Genomic DNA, 17,934 nt, shown 5'->3' on the forward strand with positions numbered 1-17,934 from the left:
TATCTTCCTTTCTCACAGACAGATAATTCCAAGCTGCTGCAGCCCCCACAAGTCTTTACTCTGCAGGGAAGCAGTGGATTCTGCAGTACTGGTTATCTCATCAAAGTGAATGGTTACCAGTCATGAAGGACAAGCCATAATTGCAAGGGCAACATGACCAGGTTGGTGCAGCCTGACACAGATCAGTTCCCACAGCCCACCCACTCGAGGTCTGGTCTGGAGATGGCAACAGGGTGATGCATGGTAGCGGAATTGCTGATACTTTGTTGGATCTGAAGGTGGGACCACCTTCTCTGCTTCTGAGAGCCCTTGGAGGCTCCCTCGTTTTGCCCGTGTCCCGTTGCCTGGGGCCAGGCACTGAGTGCCAGGCTTTGTCCTTGCTCTAGGTCCCTGAGCACACTCTAAACCATCACCTTTCCTTTCCCAGGCCTTCCCTTGGGCACTATCACCATGAATACTCATCTGTGAATATGTGGCCATTTCACACACTAGGGCAGTGGCAAAAGACCCCTGCAGGAGGCCCATATGCCTGATAATAGGCAGTGTGTAGCAGTGCCTGCTGTCACCTGCTGTTCTGTGGCCTTTGCAAATAAAGGTCCACTTGATGCTAAGACTGGATTTCACTTAGGATAGAGCAGTTTCCACCTTCTGCTCCTGGCTAAGATCTTCCAAATATTTGATCATTGTACCAGCTCTTTACTGGACCTTCCTTGGGGCTAAAACAAGGTGTTTAAAATTGGATAAGCTATATACTGGGAATTAAATTGATTGAAAAGCCAATTCACAGAGTTGCAACCCCTTTGCAAGTCAGACTATCTGAGCCTTCTCCATTTATTTTAAAAAAAGCAAATAAAAGAACTTGAAATTGCAAAGAGAAACAACTTGGGTATATTCCTGTGCAACCACATCCAAAAGAACAACCAAATTTAACATCAAAACATATCTAGAAATATGAACAATTCTACAAATACACTATGTTTTTTAGTTCTTTTTTTTTTTTTTTTTGCTAAGAGAGGATTGCTGTTAGCACTGATTCCAGTGTCTGACCAATCCGTGACACAAATCTCAGAGCAGAGGAGTTTTCCATTAACGTAGTTCTCTGAATGTGCTTGTGAAACACCAAGCACATGTCAGTAGCATTCACGGTGAGATAAACAACACCTTTGATCACATTCATTTGATTTTCTCTTTTCTCCAAACATCACTTCTTATTTCCATTGTATACTGTCCCTTCTAAGTGCAAAGGAAATTCCTGCAGTGCATCAAGGGGGAAAATGAAGTTGGACAAACAAAATGAAAAGCAAGACAAAAGTTCTATTTGATTAAATAAAATAAAAAAAACCTCAAATTTCAGGAACCAAGAAGAATGTTTCTGAGGCATAAAATGGAAAATCCCACAGACAGATTAGCCTTTGTGTCCCTGAGAAATATGCCATCTCCCAAACATTCCTACCATGTCTTGGCAGCATGGTTTTTAAAGTAAAAAAAACTTCTTGATGTTGCTTGAGCATATCTAAAAATGTTAATAAATGGGTTTTTTTCTTGCATCTGCCAGATCAAGTACTAAAGACATGTTTTCTGCTGCTGAGTGACATACATCTATTCAAATCCCTTCTGAACTAGAATCAATATTAGCTAGATCCATTACCTCCTGCTTTATTGGCAGCTTGGGTGCTTGTTCAGAAAACAGTCCTTCCTAGTAATGTAATAAAGCCTCCACCTTGGAGATAATTAGGTTGTCTGTGATACAGAATCCACTGATGATCCTTTCCCTGCTGATTTTGGCTTGCTACTCCAGCTCAGGTTGCAGTCTCCATCACTACATGCTCTTACATTAGACCATCTGAGTCTCATCACCTAATAATTGCCATAGCAGATTCATTTAGGTTTTTTTTTTTACTCTTCTATAATAACAGCCATCAGCCAAACCTCAGAGTGTCATTAACATGCTTTTAAAAATGCACTAAAATGGCTTTGTCAATTACCCTGAGATTTAATATCCTGGCCACAACACATATCACTCACTCTAACAACAAATCCTTCCAGGAGCGCACACACAACACCGCCCTTCCCTGTGGTTCCTTTGAGTACTCAGTGTACCCCAGAGACTAATGAATTCAAGCTCCAAACTGGGAGCACAAGCAAGCTCCACAAATGCTATGAACAGTCAGACATGGCTTTACCAGCTGTCTTTCCTGAGCACACCTTCCTGATGCCTCCTTGGGTTCCCAACTGAAGTGTCCCCACTTGTCATTAATTTCATTACTAACAAATGAAGGAACCACAAAATGATGCATCTACTTCCCCTTAACTCCCCTCCCCTGATCCTGTGGTACAACCTGTCCCAGAAGGTCCCACACATGCGGATTTTGTTTTACTATCGAATGCACTTGCTCTTAGCTTTGATCATTGAAGGGTGAGAGAAAAGCAATCCACTCTCTTAGATACGTCAGGTTTTAAGTGATGGTCTCTCTGTCCTAACAGGTGGGAATACATGACTTTGCACATCCCCTGGGGCCTTAGGATCATCTTTCTAATTATCTTCATGTCTTTAAACAACAGGAGTGGATGACTGGCTGTAACCCTGTGCAATGTATAGCAGAGGAGACAACATTTGCTAGTCCTGAGCTTAAAAAAACCAGTATAAGTAGGAATATTTATTCCCCAGTTTTAGGCATTTAAAACCAAACCTTACCCAGTGGTATTAAATACTTAACTAAAACAGCAAGAGGTTGAAGAAGAAAGGGCTGAGGCATAAAGGGAAAGTGGGTTTCCCTTAATGTCACAAACACTGACAGTTTTGATGTATTTATCAAAACAAGTACAAGGACACTCTGTGTGTGGGTGGCATTTTCTTCTTCTTATAATAAAGAGCTGCAAGTTCTCCCCTGGCTGTTTCAGGCTGTGAATCTCTCATGGGCATAGTGCCTCCATCAGAGGTTTTCTCCAATCACAGCTTTTTGCTGCAATTTATTGACTTTCTGAGGAAGGAAATAAAGGTGGGTTTGCTCATAAAGCTCTCTAGAACCTAACCCTTAAATCCATACAGGCTACCAATATATAAATACTCCATGGGTATTGGATTGATATTTAGCTTCCCACCACTTGAACAATTCCACAGCAGTAGTCTCTAAACCATGCTTCAGAAATAGCTATAATCTAATCCACCCTTACTCATTGCTCATGACCTTAGCACCTTTCCTGAACCACGGTTCAGGTCATCAGTGAGAAACAGCTATATTTCATGACATGCAAAATAATATTACTGTGCTGAACATTTTTTTTTTTTCTTCTCAATATTTTTGCCAATTGGTTAGCAAAGGCTGAAGTTCTCCAGCATATGCAGATTGCCAGATCCTGGGATTCCCGGGAAACATCCCAATAGTCTTGGAGTCCTGCCTGAGCCTGGATAAATGGAATGTATTACAATCAACAAAGGACTTAATTAATGGATGCTGACATTGTACCTTCCGTGGAACAAACAAAGGGGAAAGCATGGCCGTCTGCCCAAGGAGCTACAGTCTAACTTAGCTGGCAGTACAGATCAGACACACAAGACCTGCAGAGGGAAGGCTGACACTGGGCTTTCCCTTTGTCTTATGTAAATACAGATACAGAGAGTGGCAGCAGAAAGCAAAGCGTCTCTCCCATGGACCCTGAGGCTTTTCTTGCCTTCTTGTCCAAAAGTAAGTTCAGATTTTATCTTCTCTTCATCTTCCTGCTGTCTCCCTACACACACATACCCTTTTTTTCATTACGTTCTCCCTAAGTTAAACCCTATTTTTTTTGCAGTGTTCCACATTTATTTGTACCAACTCAAAACTTGAACCTCAGTTCCCTCCAGAAGTAGATCATCTCATCTCCTCTCCTCACTTGGCCAAGGTCCCCCATCTCCTTTGTTCAAATGCTCTCACATATTTGGTTCAAAAGCTCATCCATCCCACCACTCCAAGGTATTTTTTTCCTTTTCCTACAACTTTTACCAGCCTATAATCTGCATGGTTTGTAATCTCCTCTGACCACACAAGATCCCATCCCTCTCCATCCCGTCTTTTCCATCAAGATCATGAGAACCTGTCAAATACAATCACACGCTCTGACAGTGTACTTAGACCCTGAGGACTGCATGCAGGAGGAACCACTAGCATCTATGGATGGCAGGGATATGAACAAAGTCCTTTATGCAAAATAAGTTAGTGTACCACAGGATCTCTTCATTGTCTGTACAGTAAAGAAAAGGAAACACTCATAGTCTACAATCATATCAAATACAAATGTAGACTGCAACTCAAACCTGAGTACTTTCCCACCTCCAAAGCATGTTATTTTGGGGACTAGCATTTGTTTTGTTTATCTTCCTTTGTGAAAAGCCTGGAATTCATCATCAGTCTAAATCCCTCCAGCTTTTCTGTTTCCATTCCTGTTCTGTTTCTTTTAAAGTACTCTCCACTCAGCAGAAGTATTACTTAGCTTTTGCTATTTTTTTACCAATAAGTTTAAATGTACTGAAAGGGAACTGTAATAAGGCCCCTAAAGATTTCAGACCTGAATAAGTGACACACACAAACTTCCCTGCCATTCAGAAAATTGTATTACCATGCACAATATTGTCATTATCCTCTCTCCTATTAGGCCTGACACAAGGAAGTTGAAATATCTACTTCATGCTGGTGAGAAGTGGACAGAACAAAAGGAAAAGGTAGCAAAAATGATAAAACACCCAGCAACAAAACCAAAGGGAAGTGAAGATATTTTTAAAGTACTTACCCAGCATCACTGCTATTGCCGCACAGTAACACATCTTCTGTACCATTTTTTATGAAATAGTTTACTGCAACAGAAATAGAGAAATGGCTTCTAAATAAACACATTCCGGAAATGATAACATTCAAAAATATCGTCCGTCAACCAGCATATTCAGTTGGGACAGTAACTGAGAGATGAATGGCATCCTTTTGCTTTGTTTTGCTAATTTTAACTTCTACTAATTGCACAAACAAATATATTTTTCAAATCTATTTAAGCACTTGCTGTTTGTATTCCACATCTGGACAGCTGAATAAGGTGGCAATAAGCTGTGGGCAATGTTTGTAGGAAACCTTACCTAGCCACGTCCCTGGATGTTCTAACCAAGAACATTGTTACTGAGTTCCATAAATGTAATGAAACCAAGCCATATGTTTGCCTGTAACTTGTAGTCTCTGCACTGATGATACACATATTAATTGAAGGTTGTGATAGAAATTCCTGACTCATAGGCTAAAAATGTAACCAGCTATAAGTCAGAATGTAATAATACTAACAAAGCAGCCCACTCCCCCAGTCTGGTGGATTTTGCTCTGCATAGAAAACACAGAGTATAAAGCAAAAGAAACAAAAATGCACCCTGTTAAAGATCAAACAAACAAGGAAGTATTCATAAAGACAAATATTTATCAATGTAGTCATCTGTAATGGCAATGAGAAGAGACAGACACTTCTCAAGGGAGATTCGAAGGAGTAAGCTAAATTTAAGTGCTGTGGATCATTCCCTGGTTGACTATCAATAAGGCTTAAGGAAATTAACATCTTCAGGCTAATGAGTGACTTTGCATACACATTCCCTCTCCTATCCCCAGCCAACCAAGTCTAACATTCAGAGACACAGAACAGGAGGCCAACTTCTTCTCTAAAGGATGAGCAAAATCAGCGTTCCAGAGAGAGTGTGAAAAAAAGGAGATGTTCTAAGGAACATGGAAAAAACAGATAAAAGCACTGATCTTAAAACATAATAAATGCAAAACAGAGGCCCGCAGCTGACTGGTGAAAGGTAGATAATCTGGTGTGCTTTGCTGCAGCAGAGAGGATGTGATCCCCTCTTGACATAACACACGATGGTGGCAGCCTTACACAGTAAGTCTCCGTGAGCAGAGGGGCCTCTGCAGATGATGCTCAGAACAGGTTCTCCATTCTAGGCTAACCCTGTGTTGTGAAATGCTTTAAAAATGAAGAGTGACAGCTTATCCAGGCAGGGTATGCAAAGAATGCTCAGTGGCTCAACCACCGAACAGATGTGCTGTGGCTTTCTCAGTAAGCTGCGAGCAGTGGAAAAGCCCTGCTCTGTTGCATGCCAAGAGGGAATTACTGCCCATGAGCTTGTGGTGATGAGGGCACGTGATGCTGTTCACAAGTTATCAGAGCATATATCCTGCTCAGACTGTATGTTTTTCAACCTTGTGTTACACATGGGCGTTCTACAGAAGCATCTTGCCTGACAGCAACACCCAGGAATTGAACATGGTTAGGGATTGGTGATCAATCACCACAGAAGGGGAAAGGATGCCACGTTCTGCATCGCCTTCCGCCCTCCAGTTCTGCTGGTCAAAGACCTGTGCTTTTCTCAGGACAGGTGCTATCTTATTTAGGATACACACAGTCAGTGACACGAACACACCAGATCACTTTCTCCTCGAACTAGACGATCTTTAACATCCCTTCCAAAACAAACCATTCTACGATTCTAGATTTGATCAAAGTTCTGGAGCACAGTGCTGATTGAAGATGTAACCAACGCCTCCTGCTCAGCCAGATCAGAAGATGAGAACAGAGTTTGAACACAGGATTAAGGAGGACAAGAAGACTCTTGTGTGCAAGCAAAAAATTTGAATTCTCAAGAACAGATAAAATTCTGTTGTCTGCTCCTGACTTTAAACAGTTACATTTCTAAAACAATCAATAAGGCAGGTGCCAAAGAGCCCCACAAAATGCACACTGAGGAACTGCACAGGGGCTGCTGGGAGGGGGTAACTTCACCACAGGGTCTGCAACTGTGCAAGGGAGTGTCATGGCCAATGTGCCAAACCTCAGGCTGAGGAAGAGCTGAGCTCCTGATTCTCTACTGATAAATAAAGGGGGTATTACAGTATTATACCCAAGGAGACAAATTGCTGTATTAACAAAATTGTGCACAACAATCAGTTTGTCCCTCAGAGCACGTTGGTTTGGATTTCAATCAAGCCTGCTGGGCAATCAGAGGTCTGCAAGAAGCAAACAGTCATCACTCTTGCTTTTAAGAACAAACCACCTCTGTATCATATTAACCCATGGCCTCAGCTTTCCATCAGTTAACTCTAACACGGGCAAAGAACAAGAAGCTTCTTTTTCCTATAGAGTAAGATTTTCTCTCTGAAACACAGACTGCTCAAACTGATCGACACTGCCTGAAAACACGATGACTTTTTCATTGACTTGGAGGAGTGCAATTGGTTTTTGTTTTGTTTCGTCAGTTTTCTCACTTAAAAATTTCAGCATGTGAGTGGGAAAGAAAATAGGAAAACAAATACGGAAAATAAAACCAAACCCCTCCATTTTAGGTGGGCTTTTTATTTATTTATTTTATCTTCAAAGTCAAATCAAGCCAAAACAATTACATTTCTACACATATGTATGTGTGTGTGTGTGTGCACAGACTTTATGCAATGTGCCATTCTTTCCAAAGGAAATGCTTTTTTTTTTTTTCTTTCTACCAGCTTTACTAAAATGTAGATGTCACAGTTATAGTATATACATTGCCTTTTAGGAACTTTTCTACAGGAATTTCCAGGGTAAGTCATATTAAAAAGAATTAAAAATGGTGTGAATAACGAGGTCTCCTGCAAGCCCATGCTCTACCTCCTACACTTCTTAAAGCACACAGCACTGGCCCTAGCTTTAAAGTCACTATATGCCAGTTGTGAGGAAATACACAAATTCTCTTGGACTACTCTTGCAATCTCTTTCTTCCAAAGTCACTTCTTCATCATTTTGGCTGTTTCATTCTACACTTTTTCTGTTTTCTCAGTATCTTTCAAGTTTCTGCATTGATCCCTTCCACATCAGGTTATTCTAATAGAGAAAACATTCGTAATGTCTCCAATTGTCAAATTACAAAAAAAAAAAAAAAAAAAAAAAGGCAAACTTCCTAAAAAATTATTTGTTCCAATTAAAAGTATGCTCCAGCTTATGGTTTCCACACCTATATCACACAACAGAGCAGAAAGCCAGGGGGATACATAGACTGCAGGGTAGAAACTTTCCTCATTTCTGTGCACAGGAAAGGAAAATTTTCTAGTTAAGAAAAATAAAAAAAAAGGTTAGAGTCAGCTTATAAAACAGTTTCTTGCCTCCAGCTTCTGCTCCTCTTTCGAAGGCCCAACTGAAATGTTGTTTTGACTCATCTTACAACAAATTAATTCCAATTTAAAAAAGAAAAAAAAAAACAGTCCTATATATTATCACACTTGCATAAAGAGCAACATTCAAATATCATTAGTCACTGCCCAGAGAAGAGTCCTCTGGCTGACTTTCTAACAAAACCTTTCAGAGAGGTGTCCGTTATCTCAGACTATTTATTGCAGCCACACGGCTGCTCACTGGTCGGAGGCTCTCTCCCCGTGCTATGGCTGGCAGAAAGCACTGACAAGCCACCAAACGTCCCGATTCCAAATCTAAAAAATGCAATTCAGAGAGCCCCGTCGCCTTGCAGTTGTGATACGTGACACAGAAGCAAAACAGATAACACCCCCTCCTCGCCCTTTCGCCCACCGGCGCAAACACGCTGTACCTCCTGGTAATACATAGTAATTAAAGCGGGTCCTCGCTGCACTTGCTGTGTGCACACTGTGTCACACACGGCGAAGCCTCTAATAAACGAAATTGAGTTTGAAGATGAAAAAACATGCCTCACAAAAGCGGTGGAACAGGCTGTATTAAGGGTGTTATTAGGGAAGAATGCCTGGGAAATAAATGGCGCTGCCAGTTTAGTTCATCCCTGCTAAAAGGGGTTGCAAATAATTATAATAATCAGTTACCCTCCTGTTGCTCAGGCCGTGACAGGGGATCTGGCTGTCCTTTGCTGTCCCCTGGCATTTGCTGCTGCTGACCCTTCTGCTGGGTTTCACAGGCTCTTGAGTGCTCTTCTCTCCTTGCTTCCCATCCCTCCCTCCCTCTTCCCATGGGAACTCACTTCTGGCCCAGCTCTCTCCTGCCTCCTTATCCCATTACCATGTGGCAGGACATTTTCAAAACTTCAGTTCAAAAAGGAACAGGAGGAATTATGGTGAAGACGAGTGGGTTGGGTGGGTAGAAGAGAAGGGGCAGAGATCAAGGGGACAACCTAATGTACATCACTGGCTATTATGTGACTTTATGGTAAACACAGCCTTGAATTCTGGGCAAGAAGTATCTTGCAGGAAATATGGAGGGCTGGGAGGATGTTGCAGAAAGCCACTCGACGAGGTGCTGGGAGGAAAGTGGCCTCCTTCAGCTTGAGTGTCTCTGGTAAGCTCCTGTTAGTGCTTCTCCCCATGCTTGAGACAAGACAAAGAATTAATTTCCCAGCCAGGCTCAGCAGTCAGCACAGCACAGAAAACACCTCCAGTTTTGGTAGTACTTTTCCCTCTTTGGGGAAAAAAGCTTTTTCCCTCTTTGGGAAAAAGCCACTAACACTATCAATCAAGCCCCCTGCTAGATGGTTTCCATGCACTAGGAAGAGGCTCTGAAAGCCTCAGAGATCCACAGTACCTGTTTTGTGCTGCCCGCATGGTCTGAGGGAACAAAAAGCACATCAGGAGCACTTGGAGATGTGCACTGGAGGAGAGTGGAGAATTTAGGTGCTGTCAAATTGGCTTGGGGATCTTGCCAAGTCCATGAGCATCCCCAGGAAGACGAGAGAGGAGACAATGACTAGAAATAAATATGCATGCTGGCTTTTAAACATCTTCAGATAACCCCCTTCCCTGCCTCTGTGTCCAGTCACGCAGACCCACGCTCTTAGGACTGTAGGGTGCATAGCACGTAACTAAAAGCATATTTAGTACCACTTGTTTAGACATATGCTTCACATGAATAGGCAGCAAAGTGATGAAGAGTGCTCTCTGGAAGTTTTGTAGAGGGTTTGCGTTTTGTGGAATTTTTTTATATGTTTCACACAAAAGAATTAAAATCAAAAACGGCTACAAGGGTCGAATGCGTTTGTGATTACAGACAGATGACAGAAAAATAACAACAAAAAAAATAGTCCTGCACTTACTGCGATAAAGAAAACCAATAAATTGGATCAAAAACTGGCTGAGAGACAGAAAACATAGGTTAAGATGAAAAGTCAATGTGCGGTATCTCTACAGGCTAACAGAGGGCTGCACCTTCACCTCTTTGTGACAAGTACAATGGAAAGAGGGTGGCCAGAGAGGTGACATCTGCTATACACAGATTTTCCAGGTAAATAAAGTCTGAGAGCAGGACTGAATGAGGAATACTAGAGGGGTCTATTCCACAGGGAAAAAAAAAAAAAAAAAAAAAAAAAAGAAGGAGAAAAGCAAAATGGGATATTATGTTGACAGAAAGTGAAGTAAAGCAGAGAAGGAGAAAATCTCACCTATACATAACCTTGTCAAGTCTTAAATTCCCTGTATAAGTTCAGGTAGGAGAGATGAATTTTGGGGTTTTTTTAGGGATTCTTTGTCAACATTTTTATGTAATATGAAGTTGTGATCAAAGAAAAGTGTAATATTGAGATACAGGAGGACCAGGATGAAGTGTTAAACAGGAAACAAACTGATTAACAGTGGGTTGTTTCAAGTTGTCTTCATTATCTTAAGCAACGATCTGGACAAAGGGATTGAGAGCACCTACAGTTTTCAGATGACACCTGTGGATCTGCTGGAGGGCAGGAAGGCTCTGCGGAGGGATCTGGCCAGGCTGGATCAATGGGTTTGAGGTCAATGGTATGAGGTTCAACAAGGCCAAGTGCTGGGTTCCGCCCTTGGGTCACAACAACCCCACGCAGTTCTAGTGGGCAAGAGTGCCCCCAAAGGACCCAGTGGAAAAGGAGGGGCTGGGGGTGCCAGCTGACAGCAGCTGAACATGAGCCAGGTGTGCCCAAGTGGCCAAGAAGGCCAAAGGCATCCTGGCCTGTATCAAAACAGTGTGTCCAGCAGGACCAGAGCAAGTCACCCTGTGCTTGGCACTGATGAGGCACCTCAAATCCTGTGTTCAGTTTTGGGCCCCTCACTACAAAAAAGATACTGAGGTGCTGGAGTGTGTCCAGAGAAGGGCAATGGAGCTGGCGAAGGGTCTGGAGCACAAGTCTGATGAGGAGCAGCTGAAGGAGATGGGGGAGCTCAGCTTGGAGAAAATAAGGCTCAGGGGGACTCACTACAATGAAGTTGTAGTCAAGTGAGGGTTGGGCTCTTTTCCCAGGTAACATGTGACAGTACCAGAAAAAACATCAAGTTGTGCCACAGGAGGTTTAGATTGAATATTAGGAAATATTTCTTCATGGAAAGGGTTGTCAGGCATTGGAACAGGCTTCCCAGGGAGGTGATGAAGTCACCATTCCATGAAGTGTTTTAAAAGATGTGTAGATATGGCACTTAGGGACATGGTTTAGTGGTGGCCTTGGCAGTGCTGGGTTAATGGTTGGACTTGACAGTCTTAAAGGTCTTTTCCAACCTAAATGACTCTATGATCCAGAACACAGACCACGACATTGCTTTCAATAGTGTAACTGCCCGGACTGAAAAGTATTGAGAAGGTAATGAAAGTGACTGGGGAATGTTTAAGAAGAGCAAAAATTGAAAAAATGGACATCTTTTATCCTAGAAAAGAGGTGATTATCCAGTAAAAAACAGTATGTAGTCTGGAAAAGGAGAACAGGGAGCTTTGTGTGCTTCCGGTGACAGAACGTGATAACAATGTTTTTTGCCTTGAGAAAATGGAGAGGTAAAAAAAAAAAAAAAAAAAAAAAGAGAGGAAATTTCAAAATAAAGGCAAAGGAAATATTTTTCACTACACTTCCCATTTGAACGGCTAAAATTGTTGCCACAGGCTGTCTCTGTGGCCAAAACATTCAAAGGGGGAGATTTTTTGCTGATGTAGATAAGGTTATTTCTGAGTTATAATAGTTAATGTTAATAAAAAAATAGAAAAATATCTATTCTTTGAGCTCTACTAATTTTTTCTGGAGCATATGAGGCTGTTCAGTGCCACAGAGGGGTGCTGCTGTAGGTACACCAAGGCAAGACTGAGCCTGGGAATTCCTGTATTTTATCTCCACCTCACTTAGGGGAACTCAGCACTCATGAAAAGTATCAGGAGAAAATATTTCTTTACTTATTCCTTAAAACCAGTGCAATCAGAAAAAGCTGAGATGCAAGTTGTTCTCTGCTGGTGGTCTCAAAGTGCACCTGGGCTGAGTGTTCAGAGTTAAAAGTGGAAGCTGCCTCTTGCCTTTGCAAGGCACATTATTGCTGAACCTGGAGCAAGGAGCAGTCCATGGACCAGCTCCAATGGGCAAAGACAAAGCCCTTTCAAATGCACATCACTGTGGAGGTCAATTGGTATGTTAATTTGGTAGTTAATGAACAATTTGAAGGTACAGGTTCAGTCTGAATCTTCTGTGACAGACCTTTCCTCCAGCAGATCTCTCTGTGAGCAGTGCTGAGAGTAAAAGAAGTGTACCCAAGGCATAAATCCTCCTTCTGTACAAACTGGTCCAATACAAGAACTAAATATTTCACCACAAGGCTAAAAAATATCTTACTGAATGGTCAGAAAGGGACTGTATGGGATTCAACATCACCAATTCCCATGTTTTTCTGATCCCTATACGGCAGATGGGGCTTTCTTTTTCTATTTAGCTTAAAACATTAAAGTGCACAGGTACAATACCCGTGTTAATAACACATCAGAGCATTAAGTTTTGAGCATTTATGAAGCTATTTATCAAAAGATCCACAGCACCCGAACAAAGACACAATATTTACAGTTAACAGAGGAGTAACGCTAATAGATTCCATGCTGGCAAGCACACTCTGAAAACCCAGAGAGGTTCTTTGTTTTAATCACTGGTTCATGTACAATCATACATAATAAAACACCTATTCCAGTCCCAACTTGATTTATTGCTTCTCTCTTTCCTCCCACCTCCATAATTACTCATCAAACACTCTCTGTCTTCTATTACCAGCTCAGACAACACCTCAAACACTTCAGCTCTCCCCCAAACTTTCTGTGTTTGTTATCTGACTTGAACATCATTGTTTTCTATACAGTTCTCATACAGATTCAGAGTATCTGTTCCATTTCAGTGGTTCTGAAAGCAAAAATGAAGCAATTCATTAGGCAGAGATAACAATCAGGCACGTTGCTTAAAGATACATATGTACACACACCCCCTCGTGTCCATGCAGACATACATTTCTATACATTCACAGACAACTGCCTCAACATCCATGCTCCTTCACTTCAACTCTGCATTGCACCCAGGGCATCAGAGAGAAGGAATGTGGAAAGGCTCTAGGATTATTTCACATTGTTCTGGGACTGCTCCTGATTGATCAGCTCCCAGCAGCCAGACTGGCTCTGGTTGCATTCACACCATGCACAAGATGAGTTGCTTCCCACAGGACTTTGATCCCTTCTCAAGTGCCCAAGAAGATCAGGATTTGGATGGGTATCACCAAAGCTTCACATACACATTTTCTAAATACAGAGCCTGAGGAAACCGTAAGGCTTCCAGGCCTAACTGGAGAAGACAAACAAGATATTTCATTTATCTTGATCTGTGTTTTTTCTCTTTAATTAAAGTTGTTTAGTTTTGCTTTTTTTCCCCCTAGACCTTTGTTAACTACAGAATTTGACTCCAGAAGAAAAGAAAAATCACTGCCATGAAATGAATACCAGAAACTAGTCTGAAAGAAAAAAACACAACAACCCTAGAATGCCTCTTTTAATCTATAAAAATAGTATCTGATTCCTCACAGTAAAAGGTTTATAAAGCTTAAACATTTATTTTACTGATTAATTATTTTTAATGTCAATTGCTTGTATAGGACTATCTAAAGGAAACTACAAGGTTGCTCTTCTTTAACTTAAAAGAGTCTGATTTTGAGAGAAAACATATGTAAAACACTTTGAAAACAAGACTCAGAGTGCCTTAAGTAGGTTATTTAGTCTAAAGAAAAAGAAAATACTGGACTTTGAGACTATCATTCCATAAGTGATTTTATAATTTAATTATATTTTTAAGGTTCTTTTCTAAAGTATTTTTTCTTATGCATTCAGCCCTTACATTAAGCCCTGCTCAGCAAAAGTACTCAGATTTCTACTTATTGACTAGTCAATAATCCATTTTCATAATGGAATACATAAATGACATTAAAGGTTCTAAAATCATCAGCCACATGAATCAACTACACTCAGTCCATTGGTACATCTCTAAGCCAGTGACATGTCTGACATCCCATAGCTTTCAATCCATTCTAACTCACACACTCATAAAGCTTCACTTCATCAAATACATCTTTAATTTAAACACCACAATTTAAGGCAGGGTTTCACAACTGTTATTTGGAGAAGCTTTCCTAGAAATCTTTACAAGTACTGAAATTAAGCTTGCAGTTTTTCAGTCAGCTGGTATTTCTAAACTATGAGCTCTCCACAAGATAATCAACAGCCCAATAGTTGATATTGATATACTGATCACATAATAATGGTGTGGATGTAAACTACCATTATTTTCAACCTTTTTCTTTTATTTTATTTAATTTCTATATACAATCACTGCTGCATCTAAAGCTTCAGATTCCCAGGTTTGTTATTATTAATGTCTAAAAATAATCCTCCTTGGACTTATTGATTGCAATCTCTTACCAATTCTAGAATTTCAGGTAGAAAAATAATTACTTACCAGTAGTCAGCATTTTCCCAGATGAGCAAGCTGTGCCTCCATTCTAACTTTACCATTGGCACTTGACATGAAGATTTTTTTAGCCTGATTCTATCTGATGCTCAGCTGTTCCCCATCCCACAGTCCATTCACATAGACAAAGGGTAGTCCTATGGAGAAGGCTGTGAGACCTGATGAGCTACTTCTGCCTTAATCTTCCTTTTTTTTCCCCTCCATAGGTTAGCAGTGCTAAACATTACTCATGGGAGGGAAAGCCAGAGTGGAATAATTTTTCTGATATGCCTTCTTAGAGGCTGTGTAAATTTTGAAGACCTAGAGGCATCTAAATTGGTGGAAAGAATATAAAAATTCTCCCATTTGTCATGAGAGGGAAGTGCCCACTAAAAGGAAGATTTTAGATCTGCATCTCCACTGTGAGTTGAGGAAAGACTAAAAAGCTGTCTCATCTTACCATGACTGCTGTGCCTGGTAATTAAGCTGAGAAACCAGAGGCCCCTGCAGTAACTTGGTTGAAGTTTCTTTCACAGAATTAAGGTCTTTAAGACAATGCCAAGAAACTTCCCTTCTTGACAGTCTGATCAGGAATATTTGCGGTCACTTGGTGATTAGTGAAGCTGAAAGAAGAGATCTCTCAGTGTGAATTTTCCCACTGAATCCCCATGCTTAAAGGTGCTGTCCCTTGCTTCCTAAGTTACCTAGCATTTCCTCCAGCTGCAGAAGCCATGGAAATGATGGCAAGAACAAGCAAATTGTTGGGTGGATAGGCAGAAATTCCTTTTGGGATTTAGAGTATGATTATCCTATGGCAGATGCCCAACAAGAGGAGAGAACCCACCAATTATCAACAACACTAGCAGTCTTGTGATGCAGGACTGACAAGATTTAGGGAAAAAAAGATTTTTCTTCTGCCACTGCAGTTCCTGCACCACTGCTCCCAGTGCTGGTACACCGCCTTTACTGGTGGTGGAGGCAGGAACAGGAGTAGTAGAGGGGCCAGGCAGCACCTGCACCATCAACCAGGATGGTTGTGGCAACAACACTGGTAGAGCAGGAAAGTACCTGTGAGTCTTAAATATCTAATTAAGGGAAGAAATTCCTGAAGTGTGAGTGGTTATTTCCTTAAGGATCAACCAAAAATAGAGTTACCTCATAATTGTAATTAAGCTAGTGATTATGCAAATCAAGTTTATGGGCAGGGTTTTTTCCCCACCTATAAAACCAAAACAAGAGGCAAGAAGACAGATGAGAAAAAATTTGCTGCTTGGAGGCTGAAAGCGACTAAGGAAGGAGTACAGAACTTTGTCCATATACAAAGTCAGTTTTGAATGAAAAGGCAAATCTGTAGCTATGCCAGGCCTTCTACACAAACAAAATGCCTCCTCTACCAAGTGCCTGTGACACACAGTTATCTCAAACTGAAAAGGGCTTTGAAAGACTCAGAGTTGAGTTCTTATCTTTCTTTGCACCTCATAACTAAGTGTATCAGACATTTCCTTTACAGCATCAAGCAATTCTTCACTGCATTACCCTTTCAAGGGGTTTCACTCATTTTTGGTTTTTCATCCATGCAAAAAAAGGTTCAAAGGCACAGGAGGAGGCTGATGCCATTTCAGAGGCTCCCTGCTGTCCTTTAAAACATTAAAATCTCTTTCAAATAATCCAAAGCAAATTTTTGCTCTCCAAGAAGAGCAGAACTGGCATAATCATCCTGTTTAATTCTCTGTTTTGGTGTCCTGATGAAAAAAAATTACCAATTTCTCTGATTTTACTTTTTGGTGGTTTTCATTCCTTTATTTCTTTACCTTCCCCTTTTTAAAAAATATTATTATGAACCTCTGATAGTACTTCAAGTTTCTGTTTTCTAGGGTGTTTTGTTTTGTTTTGTTTTTTTAGATTAGTATCCCTGCTCCAAACTAAGTGACAGCCACACTGGTTCTGAAATCTCCAAAAAGCTTCTGTAATTGTCTGTGCTCCCTTTGAGTGAACTCTACTATCTCAACATGTTGGCCAATTTTCTTCCCTAGTTCTTCTTCAGAATAAACACTGACACTATTCTGTTTCTTAATATATTCCAGTTTTTATCTAATTTGGTCTGCCTACACTTTAATCTAACTGTATGTATTGCTTAATTCCCTGCAGTACTTGAAATTCGGACTGTTATTAAATTGTGGTCAGTACTGGTCTTTTAAACAGTCACTTCATTTCACCATAATGCTTATGCAAAATGAAATACAAAGCACTATCCCATCTAGACACAAAATGAGCCAGTCCTTGGATTTCTGAATTGCTTTAGTGCAACAGTCAACATTAAATGAAAATCCTACTTAACATTGTTCTCTCTAGCCTAATAGCTAAGCCCCCTTCTTCAGCTTTTCGAGGAAGGCTTCATTATTCTTTTTCAGAGATCACTATATTTTTCCTATAAATCTACTTTTCTTCTATGTCTTCAGTGGCCTACTGCAGTGCCTCAACACTTGAACTATTTAAATCCTTTTTGTCCATACAAAGTAAGAGACGACTGTTTGCCATAATGGACCATGACTTTATTTTCAAATACTATGAAAACATTCATTGATATTAATATTACTTCCTAGTAATCCCACATGGTCAAAATTTAATTCACTTTGATCTGTTATCTCACCAGGTTGATTATCTTTGTAATTGTTAAATCTCCTTTAGTGATAACAAGTATATTTTCATGGCCATATTAACCACTGCTGGATTTCCTAGATGTTTTTCTGGGAATGTGTGCCCTCCTCCCCATATCAGGACTACACAAATAAACTTGCTCGTGGTATGCTGGAGCAGCTGTACAATTCCACCCATTTCAAGCAGTGCTGCAGCTGGCCCTGACATTAACTGTATTTTAATAAAGCCTATCCAGTGGTACCTTTACCCTACTTCCATTTCCAGAAAGCCAGACTATCTTCACAGCTCCATTTCATCCCTTCACCTTTATTGCAGGGTTTTATGCTTCCAACCATCACTACTTTATCTCCCAATGCCTCTGTGAGAGAGGGAGAGCAGCACCTCACACAGCTCTCAGTTATCTGTGGCAGAGGAGCCATGAAGTGCCTTAATCCACCACAGGTGCACAAATATCTTTACTAGTTCCTCACTCATCTCCAAGCTGGAAGCAGAGGGAATGTGGATAGGATAACATGTCAGCAGGCCCCTCACCATTCAGCATAGGTCCAAGAGCTCTTTCCCCTTTCAGCTGATAAGAG

General features: G+C 40.9%; 1 protein-coding gene across 7 annotated transcripts in view; it reads right to left on the reverse strand.

Annotated features, from left to right (window-relative positions):
• LOC126642037 (sodium channel protein type 5 subunit alpha-like) overlaps positions 1 to 17,934 on the reverse strand; it is a 214,699-nt gene that overhangs the window by 130,167 nt on the left and 66,598 nt on the right. For all 7 annotated transcript variants that reach the window (XM_050319342.1, XM_050319334.1, XM_050319325.1 and 4 more), the window contains exon 8: positions 4,768 to 4,831. In XM_050319342.1, coding sequence (XP_050175299.1) covers positions 4,768 to 4,831 — 64 coding nt within the window. The remainder of the gene's footprint in view (positions 1 to 4,767; positions 4,832 to 17,934) is intronic.

This window comes from Myiozetetes cayanensis, unplaced genomic scaffold (assembly GCF_022539395.1).
Source record: "Myiozetetes cayanensis isolate MyiCay16 unplaced genomic scaffold, myiCay2020 scf1, whole genome shotgun sequence".
NCBI lineage: Eukaryota > Metazoa > Chordata > Aves > Passeriformes > Tyrannidae > Myiozetetes > Myiozetetes cayanensis.